The following is a 17,759-nucleotide window of genomic DNA, read 5'->3' as shown; positions in this document are numbered from 1 at the left end:
GCTGGGACCAGGCCATGACGTCACTGCGAAGCTCGAGGCGGGTGTGACGTCTGCTCCCCAGCCGCCCCGCCCCTCCCGCCGTGCCCCGCGGCCGGAAGTCGCGCGCGGCGCAGGGAGACGTGTCGGCAGCGGCAGCGCGTGAGCGCGGGGGGGGGGGTCCTGCTCGGGGGGGGCGGGTCCGGGGTCCTATGGGGGGGTCGTGGCGCGGATAGGGGGGCCCAGCCGGGCCGGGGGGTCCTGCCCCGGGGGGGATGGGGGTGTGTGTGGGGGGTGTGTGGGGGGTGTGTGTGGGGGGTGTGTGGGGGGTGTGTGTTTGTGTGTGGGGGGTGTGTGTTTGTGTGGGGGGGTGTGTGTGTGGGGGGGGTGTGTCCCCATCCCAGCTGGGCCCGGGGGGGTCTCTGAGGGGAGATCCCACCCCGGGGGGGGTCCTTCGGGGGGTGCTGCTGCCCCGGGGGGGTCCCTGCCGGGCCGGGGTGCGGTGGGGTGTGATCGCGTGCCCCGGCAGGATGATCACGGACGTGCAGCTCGCCATCTTCGCCAACATGCTGGGCGTGTCGCTCTTCCTCCTCGTCGTGCTCTACCACTACGTGGCCGTCAACAACCCCAAGAAGCAGGAGTGAGGCGACGCGACGCGAGGCACGGCACTGCCACCACGGCACCGGCACTGCCACCACGGCACCGGCACTGCCACCACGGCACGGCACCGGCGCCGCTCACCTCGGTCCCCCCCCATCACGCCGTGCCGTGGTGGCCATGGAGCAGGGCCTGGCTGAGCGCGGCCCCTCACCCGAGCCCCCGGCGCGTGGCGGCACATGCCGCGGTGCCGCGCTGAGGCGGGAGGCCGTGCTTCTTCCAAACCAACTTTAACGGGAACGCAGTAATACAAGACAAAACCGTGTGACATAAAAATGTCTCCCACCTGCTGCCGGGCCCCTCCGCCGGTCCCGCGGGGAGGAGCGGGGCTGTCCCGGGGTGGGAGCGGGCACTGCCGCAGGATGGGGCGGTTGCGGTGAATCGCGGTGAGCCACCTCAGCCGGCCCCAGCACCCCAGTGGTGATGGCTGCGGCAGGGTGCGGGCACGGCGCTGGGCAAACCGGTGGCTGCGGCTGTGCCTGGAGCCTGCGGGGAGGGAGGGGCGAGCGGCAGAGCAGGTCCGAGACCCCCAGCACTGCCGCAGCCCCGGCTCTGCGCTGGTGCAGCTTTGGTCTGGAGGGGCCCCGTGGTTGGGGGGGGTGCCGTGGCACGGGCTGGTGGCACGGTGCCGGTGCTGGTGGCTGCGGTCAGGCCTCGGCACAGAAGAAGAGGAGCTGCCGGTAGGAGCTGAGTGAGGGGGGGGCCGTGGCCGGGCCTGGTGGGCGCTGCAGTGGGGGAGAGCGGGGTGGAGAGGGGCCGGGGCAGAGGGGCCGCAGCCCCCTCCCCAGCACCACGGCCCCCACCCAGGCCCTGCTGGCACGGGGCAGAGCGGGGCTGAGGTTGCCCTGCCCGCACCGCAGCCCCCCGACACCGCAGGGCCGTACCTGGGGGAGCAGGCCCTCGTCCCCGCGCAGGAGGAGTCCCTCGGCGCTCCACTCCCCCCCGGGGGGCTCCTGGCAGAGCCCTGTGGGGACAGAGGCCGGCGTCACCCTCTGCCTGCCGTGGTCACCCCCTGCACTGCGGCAAGACCAGTTGCCGGAGCGGGTGCTGCGGCAGCCCCGGTGCCGGGCCCTACCTGGCGGAGGCCACGAGGCCCGTGGCCCGCTGTGCTTCCCAGCCCGGCGGGCTGTGGTGCTGTCGGTGCAGAGCCCTGGCAGGCTCTGGCAGGTCGCTACCCCCTTCCTCCGCACAGGGATCCTGCTGGGGCGCGGCGGGGGCCCCCCCGGGCTGTGGAGAACCGCAGGCCGCTCCTGAGGCGGCTGCTGGGAGCAGGGGGTGCCTCTGCCCAGACCCCCCCCCGTGGCTCCGGTCCCGCTGCCCGCCGGGGGCTTTGCTTGGGGCTCCCACCGCCCCGGCACAGGCTCTGGGCTGGCCCCACGCTGTGGCTGATGCCAGCACCTACCCGGGCTGCTCCGGGGCCCTCCCAGCGTCCGGCTTCTTGGGGAGCACCTGCGGGGGGGGGAGGACAGTCGGTGTCCAGGAGGGGTGTTTGTGGGAGCCCCCCCCCACTGCTGGGGGTCGTACAGGGCCAGCAGAGCCCCACAGCCGGGGGAGTCTGAGCTCCACAGCTCTTTGGGACCCCCCCCCCGGCCAGCCTGGGGTTGGTGTGCCGTGCCCTGCACACCAGGATGGTGCGGATGGCTTGAGGGGAGTCCAACAACCTCCCACCATGGTTTGCCCCCCGGCATTCCCCAGACCCCTGGGCCCGGCCGGCGGAGCCGTGGGGCAGCCCCCTCCCAGGGCTCAGGGAGTGCTGGAGTGGGGGTGCAGGGCCCTGCCACCCCCCCAGACCCCCCCCCCCCCCACCCCAGCACCCGCCGGTACCTGCAGCAGTGCTGTGCCATGGGCAGCTGCCGGCTCTCCCACGCCGCGCTGGGCCTCTCGCGGTCCGTGGCTGGTGCTGGTGCTCAGTGGTGCCTGGGCGCCCGCTGGCAGGGTCCCTGTGTGACAAATGAGATGGAGCTCAGCCTGCGCCGTGTTCGGCGATGGGGGCTGTGAGCCGCAGCGGGGGCACCGCCTGCCTGCCCTGGGCGCACTGAGCCACCGCGGTGCAGATCGGCATGGCCTGGCCGAGCCCTGAGTGCTGCTGCAGTGCTGGCACCGGGCGCAGGCACAGCAGGCATGACGACACTGCTCTGCCCAGGGGCCCGGTGCAGGAAGGGGCAGACACTGGCGGTGCCGGCAGCACCACCGAGCTGCTGCAGCTCTGGCAGGAGGAGCCAGGACCCCAGCGGGCACACTGGCCCACCTCACCAGGGCCCCCACCGCAGCGTGGGCAGGACGCACAGCCCCAAAGCTGGAGTGAGAGGAGCCACTTTGGCATCTGCCAAAGCGCCGGCAGGGAGGACCGTGACAGGCACTCGACAGCTCAGCGTGGGGCTGGGGCCGCTGGTGGAAACCAGAGCCGGAAGCAGCAGCACCAGACACGCGGCACAATTGCCGCGGGCCAAGGCTGTGGCCGAGGACTGGGCTTTGCGCCCGTGCTCAGCCGTGCCACAGGAGACGGGCAGGGGCAGGCAGGGCTGCTAACGGGACAGGCAGGACCGCAGTGCTGAGCCCATGGCAGGGTGCTGTGCCGGGACACCCCGCAGGGAGCCGGGGCTCAATCCTGGGTTGTGCTCCTGGCCCTGCCAGTGTGCCGGACAACAAACCGGCTGTGCCAGGCAGACCTGAGGGCTGAGCTGGACACAACCGTGTAGGGAAGGTGCCCCAAGCACCACTCGGGATCCAGCAAAGCCGGGCTGCTGCCTCATTTACCCTGAGCCCGGCAATGTTTCCAGCCCGGTCTCCTCACGACTGCACTGGGACAACTGGGACGGGTCCAGTGGCCGGTGGTCCGCAGTGTGTGTGGGGGGCTCTCCTCAAGGGGGGACACCAGCGCCGATGTTCGACACCTGCCACAACCGGCTGGGTGCCAGGCTGGGCTACACCCCCGGCAAAGCCATGGGCAGCACTGCGCTGCCATGAGGGCTGCCCTGCATCAGCAGAGCCGAACCGGGACAAGAGGAACCGCAGGAGCCCTGCACCCAGAGAGCATGGCCGGGGCTGCCCGGGAGCACCAACGCGGGGCCCGGCAGCATGGCAAGCACAAGCACCCAGCACGTCCGGCCACGCTGACGGCGTTGGACAGGCCCAGACCCACAAGCACCCGCACGCTGCTGGCCAAGCTGGTCGCGCTCACGAGCTCATTCGGCGCCTACGGCAATCGCTCGGTAGCTGGGGGGGGGTGGGGAGGGCGCAGGGTGTCGGCGAGGGTGCCGCGTGGTGAGGACACTGTACGGTGAGGGTGCTGCAGGGACATGGGTGCCTGCGAGGTGCCCACAGAGCCGAGGCGTGCAAGGACATTCTGGTCTGGCTGGGAAAGTGAATTTTCTCGGCAGCAGGTTGTCTGGGGGCTGTGCTGCACACAGCCGGGGTAACCGGGGGCTTCGCTGTTCCAAGGGCTTTTCTGCTCCTCGCCCAGCAAGGGGCTGGTGAGGCACGGCCAGGATGGCTGAGCCCACCGCCCCAGGGACGTCCCAGACCACAAACATCAGGCTCGGCCATGACAGCTGGAGAAGGCGGCGAAGGGGACGGTTGGAGCTGTGGTGTTTGTCTTCCCGGCGGTGATGGAGCTCTCCAGGGATGGCCAAACGCCTCCCTGCCACGGGACACAGCGAAGGAATGCCCGAGCTGGCCCGGCTCCACTCGCACAGCTTTTGCTTTCCCTTTTACACTGTCCTCATCTCCCTTCGACCCATCCTGCCGGGGGAGTGAGTGGCTGGGGACTGAGCTGCCACCGAGGTGGAACCGCGACAGGGTCCCCTGGGAACAGACAACACAGAAACGCCCGAGCGAGCCATGAGCGACGGCGGAGCCGGTGGCAGAGGGGACCCTGCCAGCAGGAGCAGACAGGAGCCAGACACTGACCAAGTCTGTGCCGGGGTGGGTTCGCGGCGTGCAGGAGCACCTCTCCGAGCGGTGACTTTATGGAATGGTGCCGGCGAGTGGCAAGTCTCAACCTTGGACTTGTCACAACTGTAACGGCACAATTTGGCGATGAACTCCAGCCAAAGACCAGCAGCAGCCGAGGCTGCGCAGACAAGAGGGTCACTGGGGGTCCTGCCAAGACCCGCCCCCCCCACCTCGCCCCGGCACCCACGGCAGAGCATGGGTCTGGTCCGGGCTCCCTGGGGCTCGGCTGGTTGGGAGCCCTGGGGAGGAAGGAGGCTGAAGCACAGGGGCTGAGGAGAGCCGTGCCGTGCCAGAGAGCTGCAGCAGAGCCCACCAGGAAAGGGCTCCGGTCCCGCAGGGCTCAGGGCGAGCAGCTGGGGAGGCCCCGTGCTGCCCTCCCTGTAAGCCGGCCATCAGAGAGGACAGCTGGGCCGTGGCCCGACCCCGACGTCCCACCTGCAGGACAGGCTCCTGCTCATCCCACGGGCCGAAGCTCCCAGCAGCCGTGGGCAGGGCTTTTCCCCTCCAGCCCCACAAGGTCTGTTCCTGCTCATGTGCCCGACTGTCCCCGTGTCCCGGGCAGCTGGGGATGGGGCTGGTGGTGCTCCTGCTGGCTCCGGGGCGGGCCAGGCACACTCAGCAGAAGGAACAGACATTACAAGGTGCCCAGGAGAACGTAAACCTTTTATTTCCTCCCCACCCTGTTCTCGTGGCAGATGAGGAACAGTCACTACAAAGTGCTGGAAAGCAAACACAGAGGACGAAGCAACGCAAAAAACACAGGCGGAGCACGAGGAACAAGCTGACCGTGGGAAACGCATTGATCCCTCCCGAGAGCAGCACCAGTACACAGAGCCTTGGCACAACCGCAGCGTCAGTCACACCCATGTCACACAGGCAGCCCCCTCCACCCCAAAAGTGGACCCTCGCTCACACGCCTCCCACCTTTGGGCGCTGGGATACCTCGGAGCACGGTGCTGTGGGGCGCGAGCCCCACACGAGCGCCTTGCCTTGTTTAGCCTTAGAGCACGGTGCAGCCGCGGGGCTCGCTGGGTGCCGGGGCGGTAAGCTGCAGCCTTTCTCCCGGCCGTGCAAGGTGGGAGAAAGGCAGCTCGGTGCTACGAGCGGGGACAGGACTCGCTGCACGTTCAAAGCCCCCCGTGACTAATTACGGCTCTGCCTGCCCACCTCGCAACGACCAGAGCCATGTGTCACCATCGACTGCTGCGCAGCCGGTGCCTGGGGAGGGAAAAGGCACTTTGGTGGATACCCATGGGCCGGGGGAACCCTTTGGGAGGGGAGTCAAGCAGCGGTTTTCTGTGCTGGCTTCTTGAGAAGCCCCTGGCCCTGCCAGCGTGGGAAGGGCCATCATCGCCCCGGCAGCCCACCGCGGGCAGAGTCCCTCTGATCTCAGCACACCTGAAGCAGCGGGCAGCTTCTGCCTGGCTGGGGGCTGCCAAGCCATGGGGCAGGAGCTCAGCCGGGCCCCTCGGTTCCCTGCAGAAGCTGGGCTGGAGAAGCCACGGGTCTCGCCGTGCGGCATCTGTCCTGACCGGGCCAGGGCTGCTCCACTCAGGAGGGAGCGCGAAGCTGAGCACGGCATCCAGGACCCTTCCGAGGGGACGGGGCGGCGGTTCACACGCACTTCTTCCACGCAAAACCACTTTTATTACGTCAAAGCACACGGTTACGCTGGCGCAGAGCTCTCCTCAGGGCCGCGGCTTCGCGCAGCAGCTCGACAGGTACTGGATCAAGCGCACGAGAGGTCCCCGGCCCAGCTTACCTCTGCCCGGTGCCGGGGCTCTGCCGCTGCCTCTCTGAGGACTCTGGCTCGCGGCGGCCGGACCCGAGGGCCTGCCGCAGCTGAAGGTAAAGCTGGGGGAGGCTTTGATCTGCGGCGAGTCCTGCTGGCTGCCACTGCTCCCGCTGGCGCCGAAGCTCCTCATGTGGGACAGGGCGTTATCAGAGGCGGAGGTGGGCAGCCCGCTGGAAGGGGATGAGACACAGGAGGCTCAGCCTGGCTTCACGGGGAGGGGCTCCCCTCCGCACCCCCCGTCCTTCCCACCCGTCTCTGCTGAAACGGTTCCCCCCTCCCTCGCCCCCAGTCCCAAATCCATCCTGGTCCAGCGTCGGACAGGCTGGGGAGAGAGGGGAGGGGACGCAGAAGAGACACAGGTTCCCTCTGTGGGCAGATAATCACTTCCCAGGTCAGCGGGCAGGTGAAACCCAAACAGCTTCACCCTCCTGCCCGCCGGTGGCTCGGGGCTGAGGGAAGCCTACACCGCAGCCACAGCGGGATCTGCAGGGATGAGCACGGGCCCCGACAAGGTGGGGAAGCAAGCAAATAAACCTCGGCTTCGTTAGCTGCAGGGTAACTCACTTGGAGAACATTTATCATCTCTAACTGGCGTTATCCTGCAGCTCCTGAACACTCAACCCGGCAGGCCCTTACGTGGAGCTCCTGGGGGGGGTCCTGACACCTCCTCTCCGCCGCGGGCCCCCGCCTGCGCCCTTCATGCCGCGCACATGCTTCAGCATCCAGGCTCGCAGGTTGCTGAGGCAGCTGTGCTCCGACAGGACGATGCGGGGCCAGGGATTGCACTCTGCCATGTCCAGTGCCGCCACGGCCAAAGCTCTCCCGACCTGCCGGGGCAAGAGGCAGCGGGTGAGGAAGGCCTTGAGGAAGAGCACCAGCCCTCGGGGATGCGAGGCAGGAAAACAGACAGAGAAAAGGAAACCCAACCCCAAATCCCAGACACCCCCAGAGCTCGTTTCATCTCCATCACGGGCTGCAGCTGGGCTCCCCGGTGGGAGCAGTGTTCCCGTAGGACAGGAACGCTGGGTGTGCAGCACACATGCAGGGCGAGGGCGAGTCAGGCCAACCCTTGCTGCAGGTGCCAGATGCACAGGGACACCCCCGACTGCCCCGGCTGCTGAGGGCAGAAGCTGGCGATCCAGCCGGAGAGCAAAACCTTGTGGGGCTGCGGTTAGCGGTGGGGGCTGGCACAGCCAGCCCCACAGAGCGGGACGGGCTGGGACGTACTGACAGCCTACGGCACTGAGAACACCCCGTCCCTCTCCCAGCCTGCACCGCGGGCTGACCCAGGGGTCACGCTCTTTTCATGGGGCAGGAGAGAGCGTGAAAGTTTCTTCCTGGGAGCCGAAAGAGCTGCCTGCAGCGCGCAGGGCAGGGAGGGCTGCCCCATGGCTGGGGATCCCCTTACCTGCTCAAACAGCTCCACGGTGTATTTGGAGGGGAAGGCGGGAGGGGGTGGCGGGCTGGCCCGTCCGTTGTCGTGGCAGGCCACAGGGATGCTGTTCACCGAGCGCCCCGTGTTGTAGTTGCACTCCAGCGTGTAGCTGTGAAGCACAAGCAAGCCCGCGTTACTCGAGGGATCCGCACCTGCCCCAGTGCGGGAATGCTCCTGCTCCGATGACACTGTGCAGGCGAGTTGGGGTCACCCTGCCTGGTAGCCACCACCGTCCCCCACAGCCCCGGGAGCAGTCTGGGGAGAAGACGTGGCTCCTGCCATTGAGCTGCAGCTCTTACTGCGGCTCGCTTCATGGGTGCTGCATTTTCTTATCAAAGGAGGTAAAAAAAAAGCAGCAGCTGGCCATCGGGTGGAAGCCAGAGGTGTGCCGAGGACAGGAGAGGCACCCGTGACCCAAGAACCGGACTCTGAATTCAGTGCTGAAGGAAGGACGGGCCGTGGGGGAGCTGGAGCACCCGAGCAGCCAGTGAGCAGAGCACCGAGCTCCTAAAGCGCCAGAGGAGCCAGCCAGGGCACACGCAGCTGCAAGGGACACCCGACTACTTTTCAGGGCGAAGCAACTGCCAGGAGTTGTTCTCGGGTTATGCTGAAGGGCCTGCAGGCTCCCCCAGGGAGCTCACGCTAAGGACAGGGCAAGAGGTTCACGGAGGGCGCGTCGTTCCCCGGGAGCAAGGCCTCACACTGTACTGATTTTCTGGCAGCGAGACACCGGACCACTGATGTGGCACATTAAATGCTGGTTCTATGCCCCAGAAAGTCCTGGAGTAGCTGGGGATGTGACACGGAACGGCAGCCTTGGCTGTAGCGACCATGAAATGGGGTTCATGATCCCAAGGGAGAAGAGCAGCAGAGCACATGCCCTGCGCAGGTTTCGGCTAACTCAGGGCACCAGTAAGGGGGACCCTGTCGCAGACAGCTCTGCGGGACAGGGGGTGTAGGGAGAGAGACAGGTTTTTGAGCACAGCATCCTCCGGTTGCAGGGTGCTGGTACTCGGGGAGATGCACAGACATACCGGGAGATGGGCTGGCTGATCGGGAGCTCGTGACGGAGCCCCACTGCAGAAAGCAGCAGTGGAGTGGGAAGATGGGGCTCCAGGGGAAAAACTACCTGAAAGGGAGGATAATCGAGTCAGGGATCCCTGAGAAACATGACCTGGGTGAGCCTACGGCCCCGAGGCAGCACCCAAGGGTGCTGAAGGGTATTCCTCTGGGTCATCCCTGGGAGGTGATGGGGAGTGGGGGGGTCCCCAATGGGTGGAGAAAGGCAAATGTTGCAGCTGTTGGCAAAAAAGACAACCCATGGACCGAGCGGCCAGCCAGGCTCACCTCGGTCCCTGTGAAACCCCGAGTGAGCCCTGCCGGAGGCAGGAAGGAGAAAAGGGTGACTGCTCCATCTGCCTGGCTGCTCAGAGACATTTCAGCTCGCTAATCCCGCAGAAAACAGGAGCCTCCCTCCCCGTCCATTTGATGTGCCTGCACAGCGTGGGCACCGAGAGCGCTCCTGCACCAGCACAATGCCGGCCACGCTCCAGGATGAACCACGGGCTGTTCCCCGCCAGCCACGGCAAACAGCCACAGAGCAAGTTATACCAGCAACCCGAGCCTCAAATCCCGGTGTATGTTACCGCGGGGCTGGTTTTAGCTGGATAAACACGTTCCCTGGCCCAGCCTGCGGCCGCAGAGAAGCAGCAGGGTAAGTGCTGAGGAAACGGGGGACAGAAAGGAGCCGAAGCAGCCACCACCTCTGCCGGCAGACTGGTCCTAGAGCAGCCACAGCCAGCGATGAAGCTGCAGGAGAGGGGCGCAGGGGTTTCTGGGGCTGGTAGGAAGCCTGGTGCTACTTCTGCATTTTCTCAAACCACAGATTCCCGGGGAACGTGGCACCTGCTGCATCAGCATGACACACTTCTCCCTCAGCATCTGCGAACGGCTGCTGCCAGGGCCAAACCAGGGAAGACAGGCCGAGTAGTTCAGCCCTTTTTATGTTCCCAGCAACCCCAAAAGAAAGAGGCCAAAGCCATCCCGCCCGATGTCGCAGCAAGGGACATGGTGCTATGGTCACACAAATATCCTCAGCTCACAGAATCACAGATCAGTGGAGGCTGGAATCTTGCACGGCAAATCTTGCACGTGAGGTCTGGGGAAGCCAAGCCCATTACCACCAGCCAGGTTTTAATTACAGCTCAATACCAATACAAACATTGGGGAAAGAGAATTCCTTCTGGAAAGCCGTGCACGAGCAGCTCCGTGACAGCTGGGACAAGCCACCAGAGCAGCTGCAGGAGGGATGTGATGGGACAGGAGGAAGAGGAGCCAGGCCTGCAGGTCAGGAACGTGGCAGCTCCTGGCACGGCCGGGTCCCGGCCCCTGCCTGCACCGCACCGAGCGCATAACGCTCTTCTCGGCCAGTCCTGACGGCGCCGGACCGTGGCGCAGGACACAGCTGCCCCCACAGCTGTGGTTTGGGCTTTCCTTAACACCCTGTGTGCAGCCAGCCCCCCTTCGCAGGACGGAGGGGAGCTGGGCCAGGCCCGGCGGGTGTGGAGCAGGCGAGCAGAGCTTGGCCTACCTGTGGATGATCCCCAAGGCTTTGTAGATGGCCACCCGCCCGCTGCCCTCCTTCGACTGCCCGTCCCGCTTGTCTTTGGCGTACATGTTCTTCTCCGAGAAGTTGCAGCCCGTGAAGTCAAAGTGGGGCGAGTTCAGGGAGATGAGTTTGGGGAACAGCATGTTCTCCACCTGCGACGCACACAGCACGACACGGGTGACTGGGGGGGTCCTTTGGCTGTTTGTCCTGCTCTGGCACCACCGGCACCAAGCCCTGGGACGCACCGGGGTCTTGCCTGTGGCCAGGCCCGCTCTGCCCAACTTCAGCCCTGCCCGGGGGACGTTGCCCACCCCTGCCTGCCCCTGCCCACCTCCAGCAGGGACAGGCAGCAGCCAGGCTCTGCCAACAGCCTGCTCGTGGAGAGCAGGGAGCCTGGCGGTGCAGCTCTTCCCTGCTGTCGCATCCCGGAGGAGAGGAGGGGGCAGCTCTTCTGTCCTCCCCACACCAGCGCCCGGGGGAAAGCTGAGACCTGCTGCTACTGCTCCGACCACAGGCCAGGGAGAGGGGAGCAAAGCCCACCAAGCGCCCAGGCAGGGAGGGCGGCCAGCCCAACACCCTCTCCTCAGATGCCAGCCCTGTCCCGACACAGAGCTCCCACCCCCTCTCCCAGCAGCAGCGGGAGCGCTCGGGACCCTGGGAGAGGGCAGAGCGCCGAGAGGGTCCCGGCCTGCTCCAGCACCTCTGTACTCCTTCCCCCTGCCCTCACCTGATCGTTTTCGTCGCTGAAGCTATTGCCGTACATGAAGCACCCACGCTTGGAAGCGTGCCCGTGGAGATCAACGTAGTAGGCCAGCCCGCTGTCCTGGGGCAGGATGGTTTCAGGGAGAGGTGCTGGCGAAGGCCTCCTGGCTTCCTCCTCACGGTGCTCCGCGGTGCGGCCTGAAGGGAGGATCCAGACAGCGTGGTCCTTGCCGCCCAGCTCGGCGGCAGGCGCTCCTGCGAGCCGGGATTCCTGAGAGTGGCCGAAGTAGGTGCCGGCACGCCAGGTGCCGGGTGAGTTGCGGAGGTTATTGGCTTTCTCTAGCTCCGACAGGGCTGTCTCCGGGGACGGGGCGCTGCTGCGGACGGAATGGTTGGAAGGTTTTGTGCTTAGCGAGCTGGTGCCGAGCGGGGAGACGTACGTCCTCCAGTCAGGAGAGCCTGGCAGGATGCGGCTGTGAACATGGTGGTAGAGGAGGACGGCTTTGGCCCCGTACACCGCGGGGTGCAGCTCGGCGTCGGGGTTGAGATACTGGCGGTTCAGGTTTACCCCACGGGAGTCGGTCCTGCAGAGAGAGCAGAGGAGACACGAGGTCTTTCGCATAGCGCTATCGTTCTGCAAAGGCAGCCCTGACCTCCCCTCGTAACGGCTGAGGCTGTGGGCTCTGTCCTGCCCAACAGGCCAACCGTCCCTCGCAGGGAAGTGGGGAGGGCCTCTGCCCCTGTGCAGCCAAGAACCTCTCTCCTGGTGCGGGGCTGCCCTCAGCGAGACGGAGCCCCGAGCCACCCTCCTCCCCTTGCCAGGGAGAGCTGCGACGGGCCAGGACGGCGTCTGAGGGCCGCAAAGGCACAGGACAGCCTTGCTCGCCTGAGCTGGAAAGCCTCAACCCAGGAGCCGATCTCTGCAGCCCCAGGCCCTGCCGCAGATCCGGCGGGAAGTGCAGAGAGGTGGCTGCTGCCTGTGGGCCTCTGACGCAGGATCTTGGGTTCATTTCCTGCCACCACAAAAGCTCCCAACTGGGAAAGAGCAGCCCAGCCCGGACCCTGGCAGAGCTGCAGCCCACGTTCGCTCACCGATAGTGGCCTCGCACCACCCCGTCGGGGTTCAGCATGGGAATGAGCTTAAAGACGAACATCCGCCGCAGCATCTGGGCGCGGGGGTCCTCCTCCCGCAGGATGAAGTCCAGGAAGCCATTGAAGACGAAGCTGGAGGGTGTTTCTCCTGGGTGGACTCTGCTGCTCAGGAAGAACACCTGGGGGCAAACAACCGGGGATGACGGGCAGGTTCCTGCCTGCCCCGAGAGGCTGCCATGGCTTAGCCGAGGGGACAAACGCTCCCCGGGGCTCCCCCTGCACCGCAGCCAGGCACCGTGCTGCCTGAGGCGGAGCTAAACCCTTTCTGTAGAGCAGGCAACTAGGTGCGGCAACACAACGGTGTTTGGCAGCTTCTTTACCCAGTGCCTCCCCTGGCTCCTGCTCAGGATAAGGCTGGTTATCCCTGCGCGAGATACCGGGACAGAAACCCCGTGGCCTCCTGCCAAGAGAAACCAGAGCACGGGCGGCAGGGCGGCACAGCAGCGAAGAAAAGCCCTGTGCAATCCTGCAGAGCGGGGAACGACCCTGACTGCACCGAGGACGCAGAGCACCTCCTGCAGAGCCCTCCTCTTGGTGGGACCTTCTCGGCAAGAGATGTGCACGCAGCCGCATGCAGCTCCCTGCCCATCCCCATCCCCAGCAGGCAGCAGGGGCTGACACACCCCAAAACCAGCACTTCCAGCGGTTTTTTCACAGCTTAACAGAGTGACAGCATTAAAAGCAGGACAGAACAAAACTCCCAAGAAACAAGACGCTTACTTTTGCCCCAAGGAACACGTGTGTGGTGCTGCCAGAGGGGCGTTTCACAGTGCTGAGGTGATGCGGGTGCACCGGGGCTCCTGGCAGGCTACTAGTTCCCGCGCCTCGACACGGGATCTCACTGACTGTACTCCCCGTGCTCCACCCAGCCTAACACCGCAGCCCTTCAGGACACGACACGACGCCTTTCGAGTCAGTGACACGAGGGCGGCAGCAAGGCCCCGGCACACGGACCGTCAAACAGTCTGCTGTCCCCGTCGCGGCCCCAATAGCTGTCGCAGTGGCTCACCCTCTTCCCTGCGAAGCGGCGCGGCCGGGGAGTGGCGGTGTCTGGGAAGAGCTTGTCCAGCCGGGGCTCCCGCTTCTCCAGCATGCCGTGGCACGAGGTGACAGTGAGCAGGTCCACTCGCAGCTTGTCCAGGGAGTGGCAGAGCAGCTCCCGGTGGTAATAGACAGAGTCGAGGGGGCTGCAGGGCAAGGGAGGACGCTCAGCTGGGTGGCCACGCAGGGGTCAGAGCCCCCCCTTCCAGGGAGGAAAGCGGCTTGGCCAGTGCAGCCGCCGTCCTGGTGTCCCCAGGAATTCAACGACCCCAGCCTGGCCAGAGCAGCCAAACCCTCTCCTGCTGCCTGCAGGCACCTGCGGCCCAGCTACACACCGCCGGCTCCCCTCTGAGTCTGATGGGAAGACAAGCGCTGCGGAGCAGCGGCTCCTTCGAAGAAAGAGTGGTGGCCCAGGCCTTGGGATCACGCTGCCCGGCACCCCCCCGGCTGCAGGGAGTGGTAGGAGAGCGGCTCCCGCACAGCCAGACCCGGCGGAGGTGCCTGCGGCCGTCAGACAGTCGGGTCATCCCACTGTGGCAGCACAAGAGCGGGCAGGTGGTGAAATAAACCCTGAGCGGCCTCCGAGGGCATCAGCCGGGCTGAGCAAGGGGGGCAGCAGCCCGCCGTCCCTCGGGAGCCCACCGCGGCCAAGGCAGCACCCAGCGGCAGCGAGGTGTGCGCAGGGTCACTGACAGCCCAGGCACCAGCCAGCCTGCCGTGCTGCCGCAGGACCAGCCTCTGGCCTCGGGGGTTCGGTGCAACGATTGCGCACAGAGGGGAGTGCGACCCACCGTGTGACACAGAGATCCCCCCTCCACCTCCCCCGGCAGCTCCTGCTGTGCTGAGGGAACCGGGGCCTCCTGTGGAGGAAGGGCTTGCTCGGGACCACCCAGCCCTGCCGCGATCCCGAGGGGCTCAGGGGTCCCCTGTCAGTCAGCAAGTTTGACCCACAGAGACTGTGATATCGCCGTCAGAGCCCTGCCGACTGACTGCCGGGCTGTGAAATTCTCAGAGCTCTCCATCGCGTGAGAATTTAAGAACAAACCCCCTCTCAATAAACCACTGCTCACCCAGCAATGACCCCGGCACCGCAAGTCTCTGGGGCCAGGAGGGGCTGCAGGACAGAGTTATCCGCAGGGACACCTGAAGATCGACTCTGTCCTCCTCCTCCTCCCCCTCAGCCGGGCATCAGGTTCTCCTCTGAGTTCTGGGAAGAAATTCTCGAGACCAGAGGAACTTCCCAGCACGATCCACAGAGAGCCGGGTACTAAGGCTGGCTCTTGGCAGTGAGATCTCCCTCCGTGACAGCAATTGCAGGGGAAGGGAGCAGCAGGAGAGATGCCCGGACCTTCCCGCAGGAGGGGGAAAGCAAACGAGGTCTTGGCCTCCGAGGCCCCCCTCTCCGTAAAGCGAGCACTGCGGTTCCGTTACAGCCCCTCCTCAGCCTCCTCCGCCTGATGGGAACCCACCCTTGGGAATGCCAGGGATGTGGCCCAGGGCTCTAAAGGACACCCCGGAGCCCCCCGGAAGCACATGCTTGGAGCTCGGGGGGAGCTGGGGCCCAGGAGCAAGGGCCAGGCACAAGAGACGCCCCCCTCCGCCCGCCGCAGCCAGAGCCGGATGACACCACGGGGTGGGGGGGCAAAGCCAAGCAGGAGAGGGCTGGGGGGCGCAGGGGGGGCGCACCTGCTGGGAGACATGTGCCTGCACTCCTGGAAGCGGCCGTCCAGCTGCGCCAGCATCTCCTGGCACTCCGTGTAGGAGAAGGGGTAGCAGAAGGCAAAGTAGGTGGTGGCACCGCGGTGCTCCAGGAAGCGGTGCACGAAGGACAGCACAAACTGCGTCTCCACCATCTGGGACGGACACAAAGCAGCGGCTGAGCAGAGGCACAGCCCCAGGAGCAGCCAGCCGAGGCCATGCAGAGCCACCTCCCCACTGCAGCCACGGCCACCGGCTCCTCTGGCACTGCCACACCGGTTCCCTCGTGCATCAGGTGATGCCTGCAGCCGCTCGCCCTTCTCTGACCACTGGGGAATCAGAGCTATGTTCCCAGCAGATCCCAGCCTGCTTCGCTCAGGTCCCTGAAACACCAGGCTGTTTCCTACAAAACCCTCGTTCCCCGCTCGCCCTGCAGCACTTGGGTCCCCGGGGGACACCGAAGCTTTGCTGTGTGCCTTGCTCTGGGGGAGAGATCTGTGGGAACGCAGGGGGTTCCTTCTGGCCCTCATGTGCACCCACCAGCACTCAGAGACCGAACAATAACCGTTCTATTTCGGCACGCTTCAGCTCAGCTTTACGTCATGTCCCTCCCTGGTTCTGACGTGGGCCAAGTCGAGCGACCTGAGCCTGGGGACGGGAGATTCTCTCTGGCCCCTGTTCCATGGGGCAGAAGGCGGGGGGCATGCTGGGGGGGTCGCTGCCTCCCCACAGTGGCATGCACGGAGCAAGGAGAACCCAGAGCGACTCCGCCCCAGAGTCTGCCCCAGGCAGCTCCTACCAGATGAGGGATTAAAGCCAGGACCAGCACGCTCCTGTTTGAGGGAAAAATGACTCAATGGGGCTGTGAGAGTCAACCTGCTGCTGCGGCCGTTCCTGCTGGCTGCGGTTCCCCAGGCTCTCACCCCACACCGCTCCCCTCACAGGGGCATCAGCACTCTGAAATTGTGCAGCTCGCCGCAAAAAGCCATTTACCGGCTGCTTTGACAACCGACAAGGGGGAAGGGAAGCCCCAGGCGTGCTTCGAGAGCAGTGCTGTGGTTCCTCTCGTCGCACGACAGGGAGATGCCCCTACGCCCCAACTGAGCCGGCCAGCAGAGAAGAGTTGCTGGGTCCCCTCCCGAGCACTCGGCCTTGGGAAGGGGCTTTGTCGCTAACAACCCCCCTCAGGGCTGCTGAAGTACAAACCAGCCGTTCTCCCACCCCGCCAGGCTGGAGGTCGCCCAGCCATGGGGAGCGAGGAGTGTTCGTGTCCCCAGAGCTGCCCCCACCCCAAACGCAGTGCCTGCTGGTCACCGCGCTTCAGCCGAGGAGCCCCCGGACCCTGCGCCCGTACCTCGAAGCTGGGCCGCTCGCGGATGCGCTCCCAGCGGGGCCGCACAGGCAGGGTCCGCACGAAGGGGGACATGCCCTGGGAGTACAGCCGGCTCTGCTTGTTCATATTCAGGATGTGCAGCTTGATCAGCTTCCCCGGGGCGCCCCCCCGCACGCTGAAGTAGAACCAGGACCTGGGGGGACACAGCAGCGCCGGGTCAGCCCCTACCCCGGGCCCCCACCTCGCCAGCCACCCCCCGGCGCTCCCCCCCACGAGCAGCCCGTCGGATCCCGGGTGACACGGACCCCCTGAGCGCCCCCCACCCCTTCCCGGCCCCCCGCACCGTACCAGCCGCCCCCGGGACCCCCATTCCCCTTCCCCAGGGATTCCCCCCCCCTCCTCCCCAAGCCGTGCCCGTGCCCCTCCCAGGGGCTCCCCCCAGTCTCCCCGTCCCCGCCGCGCCGTTACCTGTTGCCGTTCTCATACTCGGTCTGGGCGCAGTCGGGCCGCGTCCAGACGTTGAACTCGTAGTCGGCGGCGGGGAGGGCGGCGCCCCAGGCCGCGGGGCCGCGCCCCGCCTCGGGCGGCTCCACCTGCTCCACATGCGCCAGGTTGCCCGAGTCGAAGCGGGAGCTGAAGAGCAGCCCCCCGCAGCGGATCTCCATGGCTGCCGGCCCGCCGCCGCCGCCCGCTCATCGCCCCGCTCCGCTCCGCCGCCCGGCCCGGCCCGCCGCGCCGCCTCGCAACAGCAACGCGCTCGCCCATTGGCCCGCCGCTCCCTAGCAACGCACCCGCCCGTTGGACGGCGCCTCGGCAACGGGTAGCAGCGCCGCGCGGGGCCCCGCCCCCTCCGCACGCGTCTGGGTGCGCGCGTGTGTGTGCGTGCATGTGCACGTGCATGTGTGTGCGCGTGCACAGGCATCCGGGCAGGCAGGTGCACACCTGCACGTAAACACATGTATCTGCACACACGTACATGCAACCATGTACACACATGTGCGCACACCTCAACACACATACACGTGCGTACACACACACATACATGTGTGCATAAGAACACATGCACACATACGCACATGCGTCCATACATACATTTGTCTGCAGATGTATATGCAGACCCGTACGCACACACATGCATGCACATACCTGCCCATGCACACATGTATGCACACACTTATGTATGTACATAAGAACACACATATATGCAGACGTACACATCCATACAATGCCCACACACGTACATGAGCACACGTGTACACACGCAAGCACACCCACCCACCCGTGCACACAAGCACACACACCTGTAAGCACAGCTGGATGCACACACGTGCCCACAGGCACACACGCACGCTCCCCCCAGCAGTGCAGGCAGCTGCCCGTACAGGGTACCCCTTCCTCCCCCCCCCGG

The 17,759-nt window shown here is 66.1% G+C and overlaps 2 protein-coding genes across 7 annotated transcripts; one reads left to right on the top strand and one right to left on the bottom strand.

The window, feature by feature from the left end:
• The first annotated feature begins 21 nt into the window (after positions 1 to 21).
• On the top strand, positions 22 to 707 carry OST4 (oligosaccharyltransferase complex subunit 4, non-catalytic). Its single transcript, XM_075750164.1, has 2 exons — positions 22 to 138; positions 506 to 707. Exon 2 carries the CDS (start codon positions 507 to 509, stop codon positions 618 to 620), a length of 114 nt encoding a protein of 37 aa, XP_075606279.1. The 5' UTR covers positions 22 to 138; position 506; the 3' UTR covers positions 621 to 707.
• Positions 708 to 895: 188 nt separating this feature from the next.
• AGBL5 (AGBL carboxypeptidase 5) lies at positions 896 to 17,190 on the bottom strand. Of its 6 annotated transcripts, XM_075750163.1 has the most exons (13): positions 16,820 to 17,190; positions 16,373 to 16,544; positions 15,007 to 15,173; positions 13,289 to 13,466; positions 12,220 to 12,398; positions 11,153 to 11,711; positions 10,408 to 10,577; positions 7,791 to 7,926; positions 7,019 to 7,209; positions 6,350 to 6,552; positions 2,458 to 2,573; positions 2,036 to 2,082; positions 896 to 1,597 (listed from the first exon to the last, which is right to left on the bottom strand). In XM_075750163.1, exons 1-13 carry the CDS (start codon positions 17,014 to 17,016, stop codon positions 1,030 to 1,032), a joined length of 2,883 nt encoding a protein of 960 aa, XP_075606278.1. In that variant the 5' UTR covers positions 17,017 to 17,190; the 3' UTR covers positions 896 to 1,029. The 6 variants fall into 6 exon arrangements, 5 of the variants coding, with proteins under 5 accessions (XP_075606278.1, XP_075606275.1, XP_075606277.1 ...); XM_075750160.1 differs by lacking the exon at positions 896 to 1,597 and having other exon boundaries at positions 1,743 to 2,082; positions 16,820 to 17,184; XM_075750159.1 differs by lacking the exons at positions 896 to 1,597; positions 2,036 to 2,082; positions 2,458 to 2,573 and adding an exon at positions 5,223 to 6,229 and having other exon boundaries at positions 16,820 to 17,187.
• Between the last annotated feature and the right edge of the window lie 569 nt (positions 17,191 to 17,759).

This window comes from Balearica regulorum, chromosome 3 (genome assembly GCF_011004875.1).
Source record: "Balearica regulorum gibbericeps isolate bBalReg1 chromosome 3, bBalReg1.pri, whole genome shotgun sequence".
NCBI lineage: Eukaryota > Metazoa > Chordata > Aves > Gruiformes > Gruidae > Balearica > Balearica regulorum.
Note: the sequence above shows the minus strand (reverse complement) of the source record. Positions and strands in the feature narration are given on the sequence as shown.